At 44.5% G+C, this 23,150-nt stretch overlaps 2 protein-coding genes across 3 annotated transcripts in view; one reads left to right on the top strand and one right to left on the bottom strand.

Moving 5' to 3' along the window:
- LOC116479241 (zinc finger and SCAN domain-containing protein 5A) overlaps positions 1-23,150 on the top strand; it is an 80,321-nt gene that overhangs the window by 12,052 nt on the left and 45,119 nt on the right. Inside the window, exon 3 of one of the 2 annotated variants that reach the window (XR_009209175.1) lies at positions 21,696-21,990. The exons of the other annotated variant lie outside the window; for it this stretch is intronic. The gene's annotated coding sequence lies outside the window, so the exon portion shown is untranslated. Of the gene's footprint in view, positions 1-21,695; positions 21,991-23,150 lie in introns of those variants that run through there. 2 annotated transcript variants of the gene reach the window in all.
- Positions 1-23,150, bottom strand: part of EDDM13 (epididymal protein 13) — a 35,609-nt gene that overhangs the window by 7,300 nt on the left and 5,159 nt on the right. The window contains 8 exon segments of the mRNA XM_032171268.2: positions 144-218; positions 220-278; positions 4,657-4,683; positions 5,780-5,806; positions 12,368-12,382; positions 13,213-13,230; positions 13,663-13,716; positions 17,383-17,409. Coding sequence (XP_032027159.1) covers positions 144-218; positions 220-278; positions 4,657-4,683; positions 5,780-5,806; positions 12,368-12,382; positions 13,213-13,230; positions 13,663-13,716; positions 17,383-17,409 — 302 coding nt within the window.

The raw sequence follows: 23,150 nt of genomic DNA, 5'->3' as shown, positions 1-23,150 counted from the left end.
GAGAGTGTCTTACAGAAGGGCTCTCCCGCCACTTCCTGCTTGGCACTTCTGAGGCGCCCTCCTTCGCTTCCTCTGTGCCCCCACTTCCCTCCTCTTTCCTTCCTCTCCTCACCCTCCTCCCCTCCGTGCTGTCTTCTTCTTACCCAGTCCCCTTTGTTGTAGGATACGAAGAGGTAGGTCATCACCATGTAGGCGCATTTCAGGAAGTTCCTCTTGGGGAGTGTTCTTCCTCTTGGGGAGTGGTTTCCTGAATGGGGTGGTGCCTGAGAAGGGTTTAACTAGAGAGAACCATGGAGATGATTGAAGCTGATGACCTTCCCTTCCTGCCCTAGAGCTTCCTGCCACTGCTGTCTCTCCATTCTGATCTCCAAACTCACATCTCTGCCTGCCTCCTGAATTGAAATTTTGGTCCACACCCACCATCACTGCCAGCTTCCCCCTTCTTGGTTACCACCATATCCCAGACAAACAGTCAGGAATGCCTTTTGGCTCTCGTACCTCACATCCAAGACATCACCAAATCTGACCCTGTCTTGCCCAGATTTCTCACCAAACTGTGAGAGGGGTTTGAACCAGAGTGACTCCATCTTGAATAGGGGCTGGGTAAAATGAGGCTGAGCCTTACTGGGCTGCATTCCCAGGAAGTTAAGGCATTCTTAGTCACAGGATGACAATAGGAGGTTGGCACAAGATAACAGGTCGCAAAGACCCTGCTGATAAAACAGGTTGCAGTAAAGAAGCTGCCAAAACCCACCGAAACCAAGATGGCGATTCAAGTGGCCTCTGGTGGTCCTCATTGCTCATTATACACTAATTATAATGCATTAGCAGGCTCAGAGACACGCCCACCAGCGCCATGACAGTTTACAGATGTCATGGCAACTTCAGGAAGTTCCCTTACATGGCCTAAAAAGGGGAGGCACCCTCAGCTCCAGGAAATCTCCACTCCTTCCCTGGAAAACTCATAAATAATCCACCCCTTATTTATCATATAATCAGGAAATAACTATAAATAGACTCAGTCCAGCAGCCCTTGCTGCTGCTCTGCCTATGGAGTAGCCATTCTTTTCTTCCTTTACTTTCTTAATAAACTTGCCTTCACTTTATGGACTTGCCTCAAATTCTTTCTTGCACGAGATTCAAGAACCCTCTCTGGGGGTCTTGATCGGGACCCCTTTCTGGTGACAAAACCACCAACTCTTCCCCATCCCCAGGCTTCAGGCTCTGCTCTTGATGGCTGCCTCTGCCCCCTACGCCATCCTTTCTCTTTCTCACCCATCTCCCACATGAGTGCCAGCAGGATCCTTCTAGCACCAGATCCGACCATGTCACTTTCTTATTTCAAACCTCATGTGGTGCACGAGTGTTTCTTTTGCCTCTGTAACATTTTTCCCTTGACTTTTTATTTTAAAAGTATTACATTCAGAAAATCTCATTTTTTTTAATAGGTAAACCTGTCTGTCTAAACAGGTTTCCAATCAAAAAATAAAACATTACCAGTGTACAGGCAAATGCAAATCGAAAACGAAAAAAAATTAATTCTCCCTGTTGAAAATTCAGGAAGTGATTACTCCTTGTCCCCTTCGCTTAGAGCATTTACTTTAGAAAATTTTACCATTGCAAGTCTCTCTCATTTCAATGTTTACACAAATCTTTTTCAAAGCTAAGTAAGGCTGCGGCCAGCATTATGACCCAGGAAGGTGTCTTCAAGGATCTCGAAACATATTCCCCAGCTTCTTGTTGGGAGGGGATGGAGCCTAACTTTGGTGGGCACCTCACCCCAAGTAGCAAATATACCTCCTGTGATAAAGATATTAGAAGTTTATTTTTCCCTTGGATTAAGCCAATTAACAAACACAGTTGGCTATCCCAATAACCAAGTGAATTTACGATGAACCATGTACAAAACAGAGCTGTCAAGTTCTTTTACTTGAGGACTAGCTGTTGTTTATCTTGAGAGCCCGTATGTAATAAGTTGTATCTGCTTGGCTATATAAAATGGTGAAATTTTTTTTTTCTGTCTTTGCAATCTCTTCGCATATCACGTTCTGGTTTAATGCTTACCCATTAATAAAACTATTTTCTTCTTTCTCTTCTACCTGGATGGAGAAGATCTCTGGGTTTGGAGGATATTTTGTTTTTATTATATTTCACCAACACCAGCATATCCCAAGCCTCTCAGATATACCCTCCCAATCAAAGGTACACAATCACATCTATAAAAAATGAGGCTCATCTTTCTTTCTTCGCAATCCTTTTGCCTATTATTTCCTTTCTCTTGCCTGGCTAGGACTTGCACTGGATAGAACATCAGTCCAATGTGAAATGCAAGTGTCGATAGCGAGAACGTCTCATCTGTGATCTCAGAGGGAACGTGTTCTACACCCTCAGCCCTCTGTGTCGCTGGACTCTACATCTGAGGACCCAGCCAACAACTGGTCAAAAATACTTTTTAAAATCCCAATAAAAATAGCAATACGCAATAAAAACAATACAAAAATATAACAGTACAATAACTAAGGAGCGTTTACATTGTATTATAAGTAATCTAGAGATGATTTAAAGTGTGCAGGAGGCTGTGCATAGGTTAAATGCAAGCATTATGTTATTTTATCTCACGGACTTGAACATCAAAGAATTTTGCTATCTGCAGGGAGATCCTGGACCCAACCCCTGAGGATACTGAGGGACAACTGTATTTTACCTTAAACAGGTTGTTCCTTGTAAGTTTTTGGTGGCTATTCCTTATTATACTAAGATGTTCTCTTCTACTCCTAGCTAGCTGAGATTTTTTTTTTTTAAATCATGAATAAGGCCGGGCATGGTGGCTTATGTCGGTAATTCCAGCACTTTGGGAATCTGAGGTGGGAGGCTCACTTGGGCCCAGGAGTTTGAGACCAGCCTGGGCAACATAGGGAGACCCAAACTCTACAAAAAATGTAATAAATTAGCTGCGTGTGGTGTCTCGTGCCTGTGGTCCCAGCTACTCAGAGGCTGTAGAGGGGAGGATCACTTGAGCTGAGGAGTTTAGGGTTGCGGTGCGCCGTGATCATACCACTGCACTCCAGCCTGGGCAACAAAGCTAGACCGTGTCTCAAAAAAAAAAAATCATGTAAACTGTAAAATCTTACCATATTCTTTATCTACTGAAATGATAACGTGCTTGTTTTCTTTTACGTTAATAAGGTGGGAATACCATATATTGGTTTTTACCTATTAAACCATTATTGCATTGTTGGAATAAAGTGAATTTAGTCATGATTCTTTAAAATATATTGCCAAATTGGATTTGCTAATATTTAGTCTAGGATTTTGCATCTATATTTATGGGAAAGATTGGCCTGAAATTTTCCTTTTTCATATTTGTCAGATCTTCTATCAAGGTTATTCTGTCCCGAAATCGAGCTGGGAAATGACTGTTTTTAATTTTCTGGAAGATTTCCTGTAAGATTCAATGTGATTTCTTCCTTTTAATTCACTATTAAAGCTAACTTGATCCTGAAAGACTTTTTTGTGTGTGGTAAGGCTATTACAGATGGCGTTTCTTTAATAGATAGAGGATTATTCAGATTTTTTTTTTGAGATGGAGTCTTGCTCTGTTGCCAGTCTGGACTACAGTGGCACGATCTCAGCTCACTGCAACCTCTGCCTCCCAGGTTCAAGTGATTCTCCTGCCTCAGCCTCCCGAGTAGCTGGGACTACAGGCGCCCACCAGCAAGCCTGGCTAATTTTTCTGTATTTTTAGTAGAGACGGGGTTTCACCATGTTGGGTGGGATGGTCTCGATCTCCTGACCTTGTGATCCGCCTGCCTCGGCCTCCCAAAGTGCTGGGATTACAAGTGTCAGCCACCGCGCCCAGCCCAGATGTTTTATATCATTTCATTTGTTTTTGGTAATTTGTGTTTTTTTGGGATTTTGTCCATTTTATCTAAACTTTCAGTTTTATTGGCATAAAGTTTCTCCAATGATCACCTTATTGTTATTTTGTTACCTGCAAGATCTGCTATGATGCTCTCTTCTTCCTTCCAAATATTGGCAATTTGTTTCTCCTCTATTTTTTCTTATCAGTAATGCTAGAGGATTAAATTTGTATTACGCTTTTCAAAGGAACCAACCATTAGTGTTGTTCTGGCTTTTTTTTTTTTTTTTTTTGAGACTTGCTCAGTTACCCAGGCTGGGTGCAGTGGCACAATCATGGCTCACTGCAGCTTCCACCTCCCCAGCTCAAGTAATCCTCCCGCCTCAGCCTCCCGGGTAGCCGGGACCACAGGTGCTGCCACCATGCCCGGCTCTGCCTACTTTAAAGTGCTCATCTCCACCATCTGGATCACTTGGTGGCTTGCTGCTGTTTTCTGGTTTTCTGGCCCTCAGTCCTAGTAATTTCCATGTCAGGAAGAGAGGACTCACAGTCCACAGAAGCAGCAGCTGGGATAGAAATGTCTCCCACTCACATCTCAGTATGTTGGGTCTCCTCGATGCCCATGAGCAGTGTAAAAGGGCAGGTGGCTTGCAGACTTTGGATGCCCTTCAGGGAGGCAGCCTCTCAGGTACCAAAGCCCCTGCAGGGCCTTGATTACCTGAAATCTTCTCTTCTAAGGCTTTATCGTAGCCCAGACTGTCCTGTAGATGAGGAATGGTACGACCCCAAGCACTTACCTTCCTCCTTGCAGCCACTGGTTTCTTCTAAAAATGAAGAGGTGGAGGAGAAAAAGAAGCAGGAAGAGGAAAGGAAGAAAGGGAGAGAGGGAGGGAGGAAGAGGAAGAAGAGGAGAAAAGAAAGGAAAAGAAAAGAAACAATCAGGTGAATTATGAAGTGGATGGAGACCAAACTCTAAATAGTGCTTCCAGGTGCCTCGAATGAGGAAAGAAGAGAATAAAGTTAGTCTCCTTGTGTCCCTGGATCCCAGGGACTCACCTGCCTCAGGGCCTTTGCGTATACTGTTCTCTCTTCCTGGAATGCCTTTCCTCCAGTTATCTCTGGCTCACCTGCCCTTCTTCTTCAAGCCTTTGCTGAAATGTCATGTTCCCTGATCGCCCTTTAAAAACTTTTTTTTTTTTTTTTTGAGACAGAGTTTTGCTCTTGTCACCCAGGCTGGAGTGCAATGGCACGATCTTGGCTCACTGCAACCTCTGCTTCCCAGGCTCAAGAGATTCTCCTGCCTCAACCTCCCAAGTAGCTGGGATTACAGGTGCACACCACCATGCCCAGCTATTGTTTTCTATTTTTACAAAATTTGTTTCAAAATAATTGTTTGTATTTTAGTAGAGACAGAGTTTCACCATGTTGGCCAGGCTGGTCTTGAACTTCTGACCTCAGGTGATCCACCAACCTCAGCCTCCCAAAGTGCTGGGATTACAGGCGTGAGCCACCACACCTGGCCAAAAAACTTAACTTTCCCGCACTGCGTTTCCATCTCTATTACTCTGTTGTCTCCATAGGACATAATAGCCTCCAGCAGACCTGTAACTACTGCTCTTCGTTTTTTCTCCTCTGACTGGAATACAAGTTCCACTTGGTCACAAACTTCTGTCTGTTTTATCCTCTGCTGCATCTCTAACACCTAGAATAAGATTTTGTACAGGAGAGCTAACATTAGTTAATATCTGTTGGACAAATAAAAACATATTAAACATTTATGATGCAGATGATGATGCGGATAAAGAGTGTAGGGTCTGATGATATTTAAGGCCCCCCCACCCACCCACCATAGAAAAAACCAGTACCTCTATATTTCTGTGCACAGGAGTGAACACAAAATAGCACAGTCACCAGACTTACCATGCAGTACTTGGAGGCTCAGCAAGCCTAAGGAAGACAGGGGCGTACAGCGTGAATCAGAAGGGGCAGCATGGTAAACACTTCCAGACCAGCAGGTCCAGCAGGCTCGCCCCAAGCCACTCCTCCTCCGAGAAGCCCTGCTGGATTGCCCGCATCGTCCTGTTGCACAGTGTCCCCACTGCCACCTCCCTCCTGTGCCACATGGATTCCTGTTGTAATTTAACTGCCTATTACTTGTCCATCTCCCCATCTCCACTAGACTGTGAGTTGATGTGAGGGTGTGAGCTCGTCAGATCCATCTGTCAGCTTTCCACCACCCTGCCCAGCCCTAAAAAGCATTCCTCCCAAGCCAGCTTCCCACAGAGTCCCAGGGCAAGCATGGAGTGAGGTGTTACCTAGGATCTCTGATGTTGTCCATCCAGAAGGAGATGGGGTCCAGGAAGCAAGACAGGTCGGGAGCAGACAGGCCCAGAGTGTGGAGTTGCAAGGAGCCGTGGAAGAGGAGGCCACATGTAGGGAAAAATCACAACATCAGAAGACAGAGCGATGGGAGCACAGGAGAGCAGAGCCCTGGGTGGGTTGTGCTTAGTCTGGACATGCTGCAGTGAACAGGGCAGACAATCAAGGCTGCTTCGTGTGGGCTGGAGGAGACGTGCAGTGACTTGCAGGATTTGCACAGCAGCAAGGTTAGGCTGGGAAGGAAGCCGCCACGCCATTCCCATCTCTTCTGTTTGTTTTTGTTTTGTTTTTTGTTTTTTAGACGGAGTCTCATTCCGTTGCCCAGATTGGGGTGCAGTGGCACAATCTCGGCTCACTGCAACTTCTGCCTCCTGGGTTCACGCGATTCTCCTGCCTCAGCCTCCTGAGTAGCTGGGACCACAGGCATCCGCAACCACACCCGGCTAATTTTTGTATTTTTAGTAGAGATGGAGGTTTCACCATGTTGGCCAGGCTGGTCGAGAACTCCTGACCTGAGGTGATCCGCCTGCCTCGGCCTCCCAAAGTGCTGGGATTCAGGTGTGAGCTACCATGCCAGGCCTTTTTTCCATATATTTTGTGTCACTGTAACGTAGGTACCTACATACTCATCCAGGGGTGGCATATTCCTTCCCACCACCTGTTGTTGTTTTCTGAACTTTTTTTTTAATAACAACTTGACTGGTATATTAATATAATTCACATAACTTAATGATTCACCCGTCAAGTGTACAAGACAGTATTTTTTAGTACATTCACAAAGCTGTGCATCCATCACCACGATCAATTTTAGAACATTTTCATCACCCCAAAAAGAAACTGTGCACCCGTTGGCCATTGCCTCCAAACCCGGTGCCCCTGAGCAGTCACTCTCCCTCTCTCTGGGCTCACCCCCCTCTCCCATGGTCCTAGGCAACCACTAAACTGCTTTCCCTATCTGTGGACTTGCCTGCTGTGGCCATTTCGTAGAGATAGAGTCATACCCTATGTGCTTTTGTGTCTGGCTTCTTTCACTGAGCACTGTGTTTGCAAGGCTCATTTATGTTGTATCCTGTGTCAGCACTTTCTCTGTGGCTGAATAACATTCCATTGTATGAATAGACACATTTTATTTACCGACTCATCAGTGGGTGGACATCCTGACACTTGCTTTTGTAGATGAAGTTTTATTGGAACAGAGCCATGCTTTTGTAAATAAAGTTTTATTGGAACAGAGCCATGCCCATTCACAATGTGTTGGCTACTGCTTTTGTAAATAAAGTTTTATTGGCACACAGCCATGCCCATTCACTGTGTGTTGTCTGTGGCTGCTTTCAGGCCACAAAGGCAGCATTGAGTAGTGAGTGGCAGCAGAGACCATCTGGCCTTCAAAGCCTAAGATATTTACTATTTAGCGCTTTACAGAAAAAAGAAAAAAAATACTGGTTGATCCCTGCTTTATATCATTGAATTCTGAAACAAGCAAAAAATATTATCTCCATTAATCAGGTAGGAAAATAGAATCTAAGGGAGTTTGGGTAAGTTACGCCCACATTAGAGATGATGGGCGTAGAGTTCCCACCCAGGCCTGTTTGCCTCAAAACTCAGGCTGTCTCCACTGAGCCACTTGCATCCTGTATTAATGTGAGGGTCGGGACAAAGAGCCCACGTGAATCACCCAGCACAGAGCTTGGCACCTGGTGGGCCCTTAGGCAGGTGTTTGGAATTTTCCTGCTGGGTTTGGCTTTTGCTTGTTACTGGAGCAGGGCTGGGTCTGCTTTCAGTTTGCAAAGTGCTGTCAGTGCAGCATGAGGACGGAGGCTGGAGAAAGGCCTGGGAAAAGGAGCGAAAGGAACAGGGCAGAGGGGCCTCCTGCGGACATGGCAGTGTTCAGAACTAAGGTAAATGAGGTGGTCCTCACAGCCCCTTGCTGAGCTCTTACCCGTGCCAGACATTTCATTCGGTGGGGGTTTCTCAACCTCCAGATGAGTGACATTTGGGGCTGGATAGTTTTTTTGTTGTGGGGGTGGGGTGTCCTGTGCATTGTAGGATGTTTAGCAACATCTCGAGACTCCCGCCATGAGATGCCATTAGCCTCCCCTACCACCCCCCTGAGTCCTCACAACCAAAAATATCTCTAGGCGTTGCCAAGTGTCCCCTGAGGGGCAAAATCTCCCCAGTTGGGAATCATCCTGCCAAGTGCATGATCCTGTTTGCTCCTCACAACCATACAAGGCTGGAACTATTATGTGCATTGTTCAGACCAGGGGGCTGAGCCTTTCAGGAGGCGAGGGTCCAAAGCCCACAGAACTAGAAAGAGGTGCAGTCAAGACCGGCGCCCACAGTGCACGCTCTCTGCCAGTTCCTCTTTCCCTTTCTTAGCGTAATTTTATCTTCCGTACAATATATACAACATACAATTACAATGATAATACTTCCAGTGTAGGGATGAGGCAGGGACCTCATTAGTCTGAGCCGCTTTAAACACTTTCAAGTTTGCATTGTTTAATAGCACCGTTTGGGATCCAGACTGGGCTTAAGTTATTCTCTGCACCTGACTGGCTGTGTGACCACGAGCAGGCGACCCTCCCTCTCTTGCCACAGTGTTCTCAGTTGTAAAACAAGGACGATGACTTGGGGACTATCATGAGTCAAGCACTTACAACCATGCCTGGTACCCAGAACATGCTCTTGAGCTGCAGGGTACCATTTTTCAATTTGTTTTTTCAAATCAGGATGCCTTGGGTTTCATTGAGGCTCAAGCTGCATAGAAGTGGGGTTTGGAGGTGGGTGTCGGGCATGGACAGGATGGTGTCTCAGAACTGGGGTTTAGATGGCTTTGAATGTGGATCAAAAGAGAAGAGTGTGTCCTCAGCCAAAAGGTAGAATCAACCCAAAATTCTATCAGTGGATGATTGGATTAAAAAATGCAGTCTATCCATGCAATGGAGTATTACTCAGCCATGAAAAGGAATGAAGCACTGTCACAGGCCACAACGTGGCTGAACCTTGAGGACACTGTGCTGAGTGATGAAGCCAGACACAAAAGACCACATGTATGATTCCACTTCTACGAGGTACCTAGAATCCTCAAACTTGCAGAGACAGAAAGTGAAATGGTGGTTGCCGGGGCTGAGGTCAGAGGGAGAATGGGGACTGACTGTTTAATGGGTATTTTTTTTTTTTTGGTGGGGCAGTGATTATAAAGTTCTGGAGTCGGTGGTGATGGTTGCACACCATTGTGAGTGTAACAAGTGCCACTAAATCACACACTTTAAAGTGGTTAAGGTGGGTGCAGTGGCTCATGCCTATAATCCCAATGCTTTGAGAGGCTGAGGTAGGAGGATTGCTTGAGTCCAGAAATTGAAGACCAGCCTGGGCAACAAAGCAAACAAAAAAGTAAAAAAAAAAAGTTAAAAAAAAAAAAGTAAAACAAAAAAGTAAAAACAAAAAATACTTAGCTAGGTGTGGTGACACACACCTGTAGTCCCAGCTCCTCAGGAGGCTAAGAAAGAAGAATCGCTTGAGCCCAGGAGGTCTGTACCACTGCACTCCAGCCTGGATAACAGAGCGAGATCCTGTCTCTCAAAAATGAAACCAAGTTACAATGGTAAATTTCATGTTTTGTATATTTTACTACCATTTCAAGACTTTTTAAAAAATGTGTGTTACCCACATGTGGCAAACAGTGCCTTTTTCAGGTAACAGCGTGATGAAATGGTTGGAGATGTTCTTGGGGAAATGAGTCTGAGCCACACAGCAGTGGGAGGCAGCACAGCACCATGGTTAAGCTGCCGAGTCACACAGCCCAGGATCCGTAACCCGCCGTCACTGCTGGGATGCCCAGCCTTGACTTAGTTACCTAACGTTTATACCTCAGTCAAGTGCAGATGAATAATACTTGCCTTGTGAAGAAGTTGTGGGGAATAACTACACATAACACATTGAAAAGTGCTGCTCTGGTGCCTCGCGCCTGGCACCCAGAAAGCTCTTTGTAAATTTCCATCACTGTCATCACCATCATCATCATGGCATTACATGAATGCCTGATTTGAGGAGGGATTGGTTTCCATGAGACACCCCATCTATTTGAAGATGATGGTAATATAGCTATTTTTTCCCAATCCTTGAGTTTAAAAAAAAAAGATGGTCAAAAGCTGAGAGTTGATCCAAGGCTAAGAGTGGACCTCCCTTGGCAGAGATGAGAACAGGAGCAAAACAGAAGGGGTCAAATGTGAAACAAGACCCTTATGTTTCAGTGCTGTTGAGATGAGATGCCAGGAGCAGAAGATCCAGTGGGCATTGTTGGGCAGCAGTGGAGGCACCGAGAGGAGAGGAAAAGAAAGAAGTTAGTAACGCCTTCTTCCTAGCTCCTCCCACCCTGTGGTTCTCAAAACAGACCTTCCCAAAAAAGAGAAATAAAGTGTCTTCCAGATTTAATGCGATAGGCTGGGGCCCAGGGTGGGTGACTCGAGATGCTTCTTTGAGACTTTACTCCTTTAGAGACGCATTAATCCAGGTGGACAGAAGCCCCAGGTATTCAGTTTCCGTGGGGGATTCATCTTCCAGAGATTAGGAAGATACTAGGGCATCCCTTTGAGTCTCCGGGGTTCTCTCTCATTTCTGCCCTGAGGGTCAGTAGGGAGAGAGCTTGAGGAAGGAGCAAGGCACCCCTCTTTGGTTCTCTTCTCAATGGCGCTCCCAACAAATACGTACAACTCAAAGCTTTCTTGTCTTCTGGGGCAATGGTCCTGTGAGCTCAGGGACGTGATATGCCAAGGGCTCACATACTCAGCCCTGCATGTAACCCCAGACCCACCACACCCCAGACATACCCTCGCAGCTCTCCACACGATCTGGGGCTTGCAGCCCACCCTGAAACCCCTTCAGAGAGGGGGGAAGCAGATAGAGGGTCCCTCTCAACTTGTGTTCTACATTGAGAAGAACTATCCAAAGATTCCCTTCTTTTTATTGTTGCCTCTTCTTCCCAGCACCTGAAAACTTCCAAGTGACCCATAGGAAAGGAAAAATAACTTACTTTTTACTGGAGGAAGTAGCAGAACCAGCATTCGGGGAGTCAGTGTGGAGAAGAGTGAGCAAGAGAATAGAATCAGCAGTACAGGACATTCAATTATTCCTCCACTCAATATTGTAAAACTATTTTAAACTGTTTACGTATTTATATTTAATAGAGAAGGGGTCTCCCTATGTTGCCCAGGCTGATCTTAAACTCCTGGGCTCAAGCCTTCCTCCCACCTCAGCCTCCCAAAGTGCTGGGATTACAGGCATGAGCCACCGCGTCCAACCCAAAGAATCACCATTTGGGAAGCAAACTCAAGAGCTTAGAGTTCCATCACAGACATCCTCCTTCTTTAGATATGAAGTAGGGTCCTAGGCCCTAATTTTAAACAAAGACCCTGAGAAGCACTGCTCTAGCTCAGAGGTCAACAAATGTTTTCTCTAAAGGGTCAGACAGTAAATAGTGTAGGCTTTGCAGGCCACATGGCCCCAGTCACAACTATGCAGCTCTGCCATTAGAGCACGAAAACAACTACAAATAATACCTAAATGAATGGGTGTGACTGTGTGTCAATAAAACTTTATTTATAAAAACAAGCAGTGGGCCTGTCTGGAGTTTGCTGAGTCCTGCTTTATCTCAGTAGTTCTCAAACCATCTGAGCCAAACCATCAGAAGCACCTGAGAAACCTTTTGAAAGGACAGATTCCTGGGACCTACCCCTTGGTATTCTCATGCAGAAGGTCCAGGTAGAACAAAGAAATCTGTCTTTTTGAAAAAGTTTCAGATAATTAGCCAGTTTGGGGAAACCCCTCTTTATAACTTGGGCTCCATTTGACTAGTGCTTTTGGGAGAATTCAGTTATGTAATAGAGGCAAGTTCTCCAGTATTAGTTTTCTTCAACTCCTTCTAATGAGCAAAAATAACATGAATTAGAGGTACAAGAAACATTTGTGAGGGCCAGAAGTGGTGGCTCATGCCTGTAATCCCAGCACTTTGGCAGGCCGAGCTGGGAAGATTGCTTGAGCCCAAGAGTTCAAGATCAGCCTGAGCAACATGGTGAGACCCTGGCTCTACAAAAATGTAAAATATTAGCCGGGTATGGTGGTGTGCACCTGTAATCTCAGCTACTCAGGAGGCTGAGGCAGGAGGATTGCTTGAGCCTAGGGGGTCTAAGCTGCAGTAAGCTATGATTGCACTACTGCACTCCAGCCTGGGCAACAAAGTGAGAACCCACCTCAAAAAAAACCAAAAACAGACCACTACACACAAGAGAAACATTTGTGTGGTCCAACTATGTGCCATATGGTTTTCTAGGACATGTACTAAAAGATGGACAAGTCTTTGGCCTCAAAGATCAGTACTCGTGGGAAGAGGGGTCTCTCTCCGTCTTACCCGCACTAGAGTATAAATACGTCTGTCTTCCGAAGAGACTGCTCCACCATCTTCCTTGAAATTTCCCCTCCTCTCTATAAAGGGCCTGGCTCCTTTCTCTCCCCCAGACTATCACTTTTCCTTTGGAGGAATGAATGGGGTAAGCTCCCTCACATTGGAGCAATTTCTACACCAAATAAAGACATAGCTTACACTTAGTGAGGTGCTGAAGCTAGCTTACAAGAGACAATTACTAAAATTTAGGAGTTGTCCAGTGCAGCTCTCAGACCCTTAGCATCTTGAAATCAGGCATGGTCAGAGTATTTACACCATGGGAAGTGGCAGTCACTACAAACCAGGGCTCCCTTTCCCACTCTTCCCTCGCAGAAGTGGTTAGACATTTACCAGCACGCATAGCTTAGATTCATTGGCAGAATCTGTACTGATGATGCTCCTGATGCCAGGCCAATGGCTAAACACTGAGGCCTGGACCAACTCTTCCCTGGCATTTTCTTAAAAGAGTTTGAAGGCCCAGCGGGGGTTATGAGAATCTAATTTCAGAGACAAAAACGGTCACAGTACTTACTTTCTTCTTCTGTCCTATCTGGAGGCGAGAATGTAGGCAGCCCAGGTTGCAATGGAGAGGCAGAGTAGAGAGAGAAATCAGCATTAAGACACGGGTCCCAGACACCACTGACTAAGCATCCCTGACCAGTGAGAGGAGAGCAGAGGTGGAGATGCTGCTGGAGACGAGGCAGCCCAGCTCACTCATTTTACAGGTGAAGACACAGACTTAAGCACTCAGTCACGCCTTCTAACACATGTTTATGAGGCATCTCCTGTGTGCTGGGCATCACACAAGGTATGGAGGGTGCAGTGGAAAGCAAGGCAGGCCAGAACCAGATGCTCAGGGAGCTCACAGACGAGTCAGAGAGAAGCAGGCAGCACAGGCATCAAAAGTGGGGTTTCGGTGGGGCAAGTATTCTGGGTAGACCTGGGTTCTGTGGGAACCTATAAGGGGGTGATGGTTGCTGACCTTGCGGGGACACCAGGAGAGGCATCTTGAGGGAAGTGATGTTGTGTCTGAGACCTGGAAGGTGAGCAGGGGTTAGCTGGGTGAAGAAATTTGGAAGAGGAGGCAGGAAAGTGTCTCAGACAGAGGGAACAATGTGGGCGTCTTCCTAGGTGGGATGGAGCCTGCAGCTGCAGGGGGCTTGAAGGAGCCCACCTCAGGGGCATGATGGTAGGTGATCATGGCACAAGACGTGGCTGGAGAGTATCTGGAGCTCAGTGATGCAGACCCCTGTGGGTCAGCTTAAGGGCCTCAGCCTTCATCCTAAGAACAGCGGACATCATGGACCCATTTGGGCCTGTGCTCCAATCTTGGCTCTGCCACACCAGCCTCGTGACCATCAGCAACTCACTCCATCTCCTTGTGCCTCAGTCTCCTCATCAGAAAAGTGGAATCATAAACAAGAGACCCACCCTCCTGGTCTGCCCAGAACTGAAGGGGTTCCCAGGATGCAAGAGTTTCAGAGCTAACACTGGAAGTGTCCTGGGATGAGCTGGTCACTGTAGCTTTTGTGGCATTTACACCTCTTAGAGGGGTTATAAGGATTAAAAAGAATCCATGCAAAGGGATACTTGGAAATTCATTGGCTGATTTAAGGTGCTGAATGAATCTACTGTTAGTGGCCACCTTGCCTCTGATGCTCTGCCTCCTTCCAGGCCTCAGTTTCCCCACCTGTTTAGTGACTCAGATGATTTCTAGCCTCATGAGTCTGTGACTCCCTCCACACCCGCCTCAACTCCCCGCCGTTATTATACCTGACAGTGGCTACATTCGATTGGTACTTGGTTTCGTGGCAGGCACTTCACATGTGGAATAAGAACGTTTTGCTTTTTATAAAGTCCTGCTGCATTCCAAGGAGGAAGCTTCTGGTGCACAGAGGGCTGATATTTATGGGTTAGGTGCATTTGGGGGGACGGGAGTGAGGGAGAACTGAATTACTGAGCTTGTTAAAAGGAGACTGTGCAGCTCTGCAGGCAATGTGGGAGTGAGGAGAGGCGGGAAGAGAAGAAAAGGAGAGGTGAGCAGAGTTGGTAAGGTGAGGAACCATGTGCTCGAGGCTGGACTGACTGTTCCTGACACTCTCTGTCAAAACTCAGTCATAGGTTTCCGTAAAATGTTTCCCACAACACATTTCTTGGGGGAACCCACGGAGGAGACTTCTACTTCCAGGTTGATGGGCGAGGAGAGTTCTACTTCCAGGTTGATGGGAAAACAGAGAAAGTGCATGGTGGTTTCGCCACCTAAGATGGACAGAACTCAGAAACTGTCATCTCAGGAGTGACAGAAACCACAAGGAAGACTTTGGACTCCAGAATCCATGGAATGGTGGGGGTGGGAGGGAGTCAAATCCACTTTCACTGGCTCCCTAATATCTGAGTGTTTCTGACATTTTATCATAATCTCACAACCACACTGTGCAGTGTGTGCTGTGAATCCTGGTTTACCGGGAAGAAAACAGACTTGTCCTGGGTGGTGTGTGCTGGTAAATAGTGGAGCCCGGTGGCAATTCCAGATATGGATGTATTGGGAAGCCCAGCTAGCATTCGCTCTGCCGGGCATCTCTAGCAGTGAGAGATGAGCGCTTAGTGACGCTGAGCAGATCTCAGGTGGACACAGATTCAGTTTGAACTCCTTGGGTACCACATGGTGAGGAAGTTTTTCTCCCTCCAATTCTCTTTCAACCAGAGAGAAATTCTCAAAATGGCACTAGTGCATCTTTAACTCATAAAACTTGCTAGTCTTTATTTCCACCGAACAGCAAGAACAGCCTTCACACAAAGAGCCTTGGCATAAAGCACTGTCTAGTTATAATTTAATCATGTTTTGTTTTCGTGATATTTATCTTCACAGTTGTCTCCTCCTTATGACAAGTAGTAACACTGGCTGACCAGCTACTCTAGAGGTATAAAGCGTCTTTTTCAAGTTTATTTACCTAAGGAAAAAGCTGTACGTCCATTTAAAGAATGAGAGATATGGGGGTTCTGGCAGTGCATAGATGCAGCAAGAACTCCTGTTGGGGTTCAGTCCCTCTGAGAAAAAAATATAGGGGGGCGCAATTTTTTTTGGCCACCACATTATCAAAAATAAAAAGTTTGGGCCAGATGCGGGGCTCACGCCTGTAATTCCAGCACTTTGGGAGGCTGAGGCAGGAGAATCACGAGCTCAGGAGTTCAAGACCAGCCTGGCCAACATGGTGAAACCCCATCTCTACTAATAATACAAAAAATAGCCAGGTGTGGTGGTGGGCGCCTGTAGTCTCAGCTACTCGGGAGGCTGAGGCAGGAGAATCGCTTGAACCCGGGAGGCGGAGGTTGCAGTGAGCCAAGATCGTACCACTGCACTCCAGCCTGGGCGACAGAGCAAGACTCCGTCTCTAAATAAATAAAGAAAAAGTTAGATAATATCCCATGCTGCTGAAGGTGTGGGGAAACAAGCATCCCCACAGGCTGTATATAAGGATGCAAATTTGTTAAACATCTGTCCAGATTTAAAAGGCGCGGTGGCTCACGCCTGTAATCCCAGAACTTTGGGAGGCTGAGGCAGGCGGATCACGAGGTCAGGAAATCAAGCCCATCCTGGCTAACATGGTGAAACCCTGTCTCTACTAAAAATACAAAAAATTAGCCGTGCGTGGTGGCAGGCGCCTGTAGTCCCAGCTACTTGGGAGGCTGAGGCAGGAGAATGGCGTGAACCTGGGAGGTGGAGCTTGCAGTGAGCCAAGATTGCGCCGCTGCACTCCAGCCTGGGTGACAGAGTGAGACTCCGTCTCAAAAAAAAAAAAAAAAAATGAAAGGCAGATACCCTTTGACCCAGCCATTTCCCTTTTAGGATAACTTAGCAGATAGGAATTTGCAAAAATAAAAAAGCAATGACTGGATAAGGATTTCCATTATAGCGCTGTTTATAATAACATCAAAACAAAATAAAACATAACTGGGCCGGGCGTGGTGGCTCACGCCTGTAATCTCAGCACTTTGAGAGGCTGAGGTGGGCTGATCACGAGGTCAGGAGTTCAAGACCAGCCTGATCGACATAGTGAAATTCTGTCTCTACTAAAAATACAAAAATAATAATAATTAAAAAATTAAAGCAAACAAAACAAATCAAAATATGTTAGGAATCCCAGTCAACAGGGTGAAAGGAAACAACTAAAAACATATATATTAGGAAAAAAACTAAATGTACATGAACCAGAGGCTCATTAAATTATGGGAGTATACAAGAAGCATTTTTCAGGTATTTGAAAGAGGTAAAGTGATATCACTAAAACACATAATACTTTTAACTTGAAGAGTTAAGGATGTACATACATGTGTGTGACTATTTCTGGGGAGAATACACTTGAGACTAGAAATGGTGCTTGCTTCTAAGAGCAGAGCCGGGAATGTGGTGAAAATGATTTTGACTTTCATTTTATGTTTCCTCAATATTTTCCCATGTGCGTATGCTATTTATAAAACTTAAAAAACTCCACAGCATAATAATTATTAGGCAAAATTCTAGCTGTAACCTTATATAGCAATAAAGATTTTCATTATGTCAAAGCTCAAACAAAACATGTGCTTGGGTAATACCCAAAGTGTTCTTTAGACTCTACCTAAAAGCGTACATGACTCAATGAGTCTACATTACCTTGCGGACAAGAGAAAGACCAGGTTCAAAAGGTATAATCCAGACTGTTACCATCCGGTGACAGTCTGCTCATGAGACCTGAGGAAGAAGACGTAACACATGATGTGCAAAGGCAGCAGAAAGAAATATTCCAAATTAATGGATTTCCCCCAGTTCAACAGATGTAACAAACTCTCTTCTTCAGAAAGTGTGGCTATAATGCCTCAGTTATAATGCCTCATTATTCCCACTTAATACCTGTTCCTACCTCTATCAATCATAGCAAGGCCAGGTGCAGTGGCTCAGGCCTGTAATCCTAGCACTTTGGGGGCTGAGGTGGGTGGATCACCTGAGGTCAGGAGTTCAAGACCAGCCTGAACAACATGGCCAAACCCCATCTCTACTAAAAATACAAAAATTAAGCAGGCATGGTGGTGGGTGCCTGTAATCCCAGCTACTCAGGAGGCTGAGGTTGGAGAATGGCGTGAACCCGGGAGGCAGAGGCTGCAGTGACCCACAATTGTGCCACTGCACTCCAGCCTGAGCGACAGAGCGAGACTCTGTGTCAAAAAAAAAAAAAATACAGCAAGCATCACTTGTCTGTAATCTAATTTCTATTTACTTGTCTGTTTCCCACCAGACTCTGAGTTTATAAAGAATGAGCATATCAGATCCACCTCTGGGCTCCCATTGCCCAAGCATGAGTCCAGGCTCAGATTAGATACTTAGAAATCCTTGCTCAAAATCCTTGCACCATATTTTCCTCATCTAAAACCCACCAATGAATACACACAATCTAACCCAGGTGTACATTCTAGAGCAAAGCCCAAAATTTCCCGCCAAAGTGCACAGTCCAGGGGCATTGTGAAGTGCAAGGTACTTACCTATGATCCCTGATGGCAGCCCATCCAGGAGAGTCAGCGTGGTGGCCAAGGTTACATGCGTGGTCCAGAATGTTGTCCCCAAGAGGTCACAAAGATGAAACCATAATCAGAAAACCAAAAACAAGGTCAGATGTGGGGGGCTGGGAACAGATTGGGAAGTAGAATCCACAAGGGGTCATGCATGGTGAGCAGTCAGGGACTAAAACTCAGAAGGCTGTGAGATTATTGAGGACCCTCGTGCATTTGATGCAGAGAAGAGCGTCCAAAGTGGGGAAAGAGGTTGGGACAGCAATCATGAACCGTTCTTCATTCTTGCTAGGAACAGAAGAAAAGATGATCCTTTATTGCCTCTAGAAAGAGGAGCCAAGCTCTGTCCTTCTATTTACCCCACACCAGCCCTCTGAGATCAGATATTGTCCCCATGTTGCTGGTGAGGACAGGTGAACCTCCAAGGAATTACGTGATTTGCAGAGATCTGTGCAGCTGGTGAGTGAAAAAGCAGGAACTCAAACTCAGATCTCTCTGACTTCTTCTAGAAGTCTCCATTTCCTCATCTACAAAATGGGAACGTTAACTGGGGCAAGGCTTCCTACATACTGAAGGTTTGCTAGTGGAAAGTGCTGTATTTATGGAGCTCACAACACCTCTGTCGATATCACTGAAATTCGTCTGGTAGTTAATGCCTAACATTGTTGGGAATATTGATGTGGGCATTGAATGGGTGATATCCAGGCTATACGTTTTACTAAATGGGTGGCCTTGGGATGATCAATGAACTCTCTATGCTCTTTAAAATGGAGATATTATTTCCTTATTGGAGTCAATAAAGAAGGAAGATAATGCAGATTGAGTACTTAGCCTAGCTCCTGGCTCAAGGTAACATTTAGTAAAGTTAGAAATAGTAATATGAAGTAAGTAATAATAATGATGATGATAATAGTACTGGATTCATACATAAGGGTGTGCACGTGTGTGTGTGTGCGCAGTGGGGCCAGGGACATGGAATCAGAAAGCGGTGGTGAAGCCTGGATTTCTTGAGTTGAAAATGTTTTGCAACCATAACTTCATTTAACCTTGCAAAGTAGGCACAGAGAGGTGAAGTGACTTCTCTAAGATTGCCCTACCTAGGAAGGAGCAGAATTAGGCTCCAAATGCAAAGGTGCCTAATGTGGGCCTTGCCCCCTTTCTGCAAGTCATCATCTCACTTCCTGACCTAGCCTTCTGCCCCCGAGTCTTGCAAACTCAATGCCAAAGCCATGGTCTCATTCCACCTAACTTGTTCCAGATTGCTATCTCTAGGAATTATTAAATAGGCAGCGATGATGGTGGCTTTTACTACCTGACCTCAGAAAGCAAGGATGTAAGTCATTGTGTCTAACCGAGTATTATTATCGATGTCAGGTAGACCTGAATTGAGCTCTCAGACCTAATAGCTTTCTTTGAGCCATGTGTGGCCCATGAAAGAGTGCTCAATTTCTGGGCAAGTGGCTCTGGGGCGAGGCTAGTAAAAGGGTTTTTGTTGTTGTTGTTGTTGTTGTTGTTCATTAAAAGACAATTCCACACTTGGTTTTACTAGCTCCTCTATTAGAAGCTAAGCTGTGAACAGACCAGAGAAGAAACATAAGTCGAAGTTCAGCAGAAATGATCCCTTTTGGACTAAGGCAAACAGACCCAGAAGGGAAAGAGATGGAATGAGAAGCTTACCTTTCAGCACTGTTGGCAGGCAAGCAGCAGGAAGGATGGGACCGATGGTAGCCAGTGGGAACCATATTGCCAATGAAGGTTCAGAGAGAATATGAAAGGAATTAAGTCATCCTTGGTACCTCATTGCACCCCATAGGTCCTGAGATAGGTTACGGAACCAGAATGGGGAGCTGCAATTCATTCTAAGTGCATTGGACCCCTTTGGAGGCACATTTACCCTGAAGTCAGAAATTTCCCCAGTACCAGTGGCCTGGGGAATCCAGACCCTCCCTTCTCCACCTGAATTTCTAGCATAAGGAAAGTCTCCATAATAACCAAGTGTCATCTCCACTTCTCAACCAGAGACTGGATGTTAATTCTGGAAAAGGAAGACATCTTACCCACCCTGTACCATATTTTTCTCATCTAAAACCCACCAATAAATACACACAATCTAACCCAGGTGTACATTCTAGAGCAAAGGCCCCTAGATTGTGGTAGGTCATTGATCCTACTGAAAATCTGATCAAAGCTATTCCCAGAACACCACACAGGTTCTCTTTCTCTCTGACAGCACACCCAGTTTTAGACCTAATGACAGAGGCTTGTTGGCCTCCTCGAAGTCCATCCAGTTGCACCCCTCCCACCCCCTGCAATCTGCAGATTCTGGGTGAAGAGGTCATGTTTGAATCGAGGGCATCTGAATCTGCCCCAGGTTGAATGTGATCATCAGCAGTTTTGCCTCTCTCTTTCATTCCCTTCCTTCTCTAGGTTGAAGGGCGGGCTCCCCATTTATGTAGGGAGAAGGAGATATGACTTACGGTTGACTGGAAGGGGCAGCAGAGCCAGGAGCCAGTGAATCAACATGGAAAATGCAAGGAAGAGAGTGGAATTAATATTAACATAATCTATCTCTGTTAATTTTTACATGTATTTCTTTATTCCTTCATGGAACATTTATTTGCCTGTTCTTATATGGAGTGTAATCTTTATATGGGACACTTTTTGTATAGTTTGTCACATAAATTTGAGAAAGATCAATACAGCGACAGCATTGTAGTGGCACGAGTGTTAGAAACCCTTCAACTTTGCAGTTTCAGAAATTAATCTTAAAGATATATATATTTATGTAAATACATAAATGTGTATGTGTATATATGCACACACACTGTTGACCCTTGAACAATACAGGTTTGAACTACATGGTTACACTTATCCACTTAGATGTGGATTTTCTTCTGCCTCTGCCACCTCTGAGACAGAAAGATCAACCCCTCCCCTTCCTCCATCTTCTCAGCCTACTCATTGTGAAGATGACAAGGATGAAGACCTTGATAATGATCCACTTCCACTTAATGAAGAGTAAACATATTTTCTCTTTCTTAATAACGTTTTCTTTTCTCTAGCTTCCCTTATTGTAAGAATCAGTATGTAATATTTGTAACATACAAAATATGTGTTAATCTACTGTCTATGTTATTAGTAAGTCTTCTGGTCAACAGTAGGCTATTCATAGTTAAGTTTTGGGGAAGTCAAAAGTTATATGTGAATTTTCAACTGCACTGGAGGTTGGTGCCCCTAACTGTCACATTGTTCAAGGGTCAAATGTGTATGTGTTATGGTTTGAGTGTGTACCCCAAACAGCACGTGTTGGAAACTTAATCCCAAATGCAACAGTGTTGGGAGGTGGGGCCTAATGGGAGGTATTTAGGTCACAAGGGCTCAACTTTCATGAATAGATTAATGCTGGTTATAAAAGGGCTTGAAGCTCTGAGCTCTCTCTCTGTTTCTGTCTCTCTCTCTGTCCTTTCGTCATAGGATGACACAACAGGAAAGCTCTCACAAGATGCCAACCCCTCAATCTTGGACTTCCCGGCCTCCAGAAACATGAGCCAATAAATTTCTATTCATTATAAATTATCCAGTCTCAGGTATTCTGTTATGGCAGCCCAAAACAGACTAAGACAGTGGTTATATCTAGATGATAAAGAAATGTATATCTATATATAGATATAATTCTACATATTTCCATGTGTAATCCTACAGATATAAATATATAGATCTACATTGAGATATATCCTGTATGTCTAATTTCATGTAAGCTGAATTTTTCTTTGAAGCATTGTTTAAAAGAGCAAACTACTGAAAACAACCTGAGTGACCATTAGCATGTGACTGGTCAAACAAATTGTGGACTTCCATACAAGAAATATTATTCAGCCAAAAACATATAAATAGGAGATTGAGGATGCTCCTTACGAACTGACACAGAGTCATCTTCTGGAAGTATTATTAGGTGAAAAAAGTAAGGTGCATACAGAACAGTGTGTATAATACGCTGTCTTTTTTGTAAAAATAGAAACAAGAAGACTTTGAATATATAAATACACATTTGTTTCTACTTGCATAAAATACCTCTGGAAGGATCTGGAAGAAATAATTAATATCAGATTCTTTCAGGGAAGGGAAATGAGTGAATAGGTTGGGAAGGAATTTTTTCCAGTATAACCTTGAGAACTTCTTTAATTCTGAACCCTGGAAATCTTATTTTAAATGAAAATAACATGATGTTTTAAATTGAATAATTAGTAATTTAAATTAAAGTTTATGTAAATACTATTTTGTTAATTGAAATGTTAATAAAATAATAATTTAACATAAAACAAAACATTTTAATTAAAACAGCATAATATTTTAAATTGAAACAAAAACAGTGTGGATCATGAGATGTTTGCATTTGTTTAGGTTTAGAAGGTTCAGCTTTTGAAGACAGGAAGGAACTAACATAGGCTAGCTTTTTAGGTATAAAAAACCCGAAATCTTATCTGCAGGCATTTTAGCTCACCAGGTCTGGTGTGGGGATTAAATATTTCTAAAGTTTCCATGTGATTCTCATGATGATGGTCCAGTGTGAGGATTCAGAGCTTTGGAAACCTCAGACCACATATGGGACACGTACTATTTTGAAAATTAAATTGCATGACATATTTTAAATTCTCAGTACGTGCTAAATACTTAATTAATATTGGTTCCTTTTACCTCTTTTCAATCTGAAATAATAGCATTAAGTTGTGTTCTCACAGTCCTTTCCATTTTGCAAGCCTCTTTCCATTTATTTAGCCCTACTGAGTGCTAGGAATTTTGCTAGGCTATAGGAATAAACAGATTGAGTAAAGTACAGTCCCTGCCCTCTAGGAACTTACAGTCTTGCAGTCTAGTAGGGGTGGAAAAAAAAAAAGAGATCTTTTTCCCTTCCATGTGAGTTGGAGCAGA

Source organism: Hylobates moloch, unplaced genomic scaffold (assembly GCF_009828535.3).
Source record: "Hylobates moloch isolate HMO894 unplaced genomic scaffold, HMol_V3 SCAFFOLD_12, whole genome shotgun sequence".
Lineage (NCBI taxonomy): Eukaryota > Metazoa > Chordata > Mammalia > Primates > Hylobatidae > Hylobates > Hylobates moloch.
This window is presented reverse-complemented; position numbering and strand designations above follow the sequence as displayed.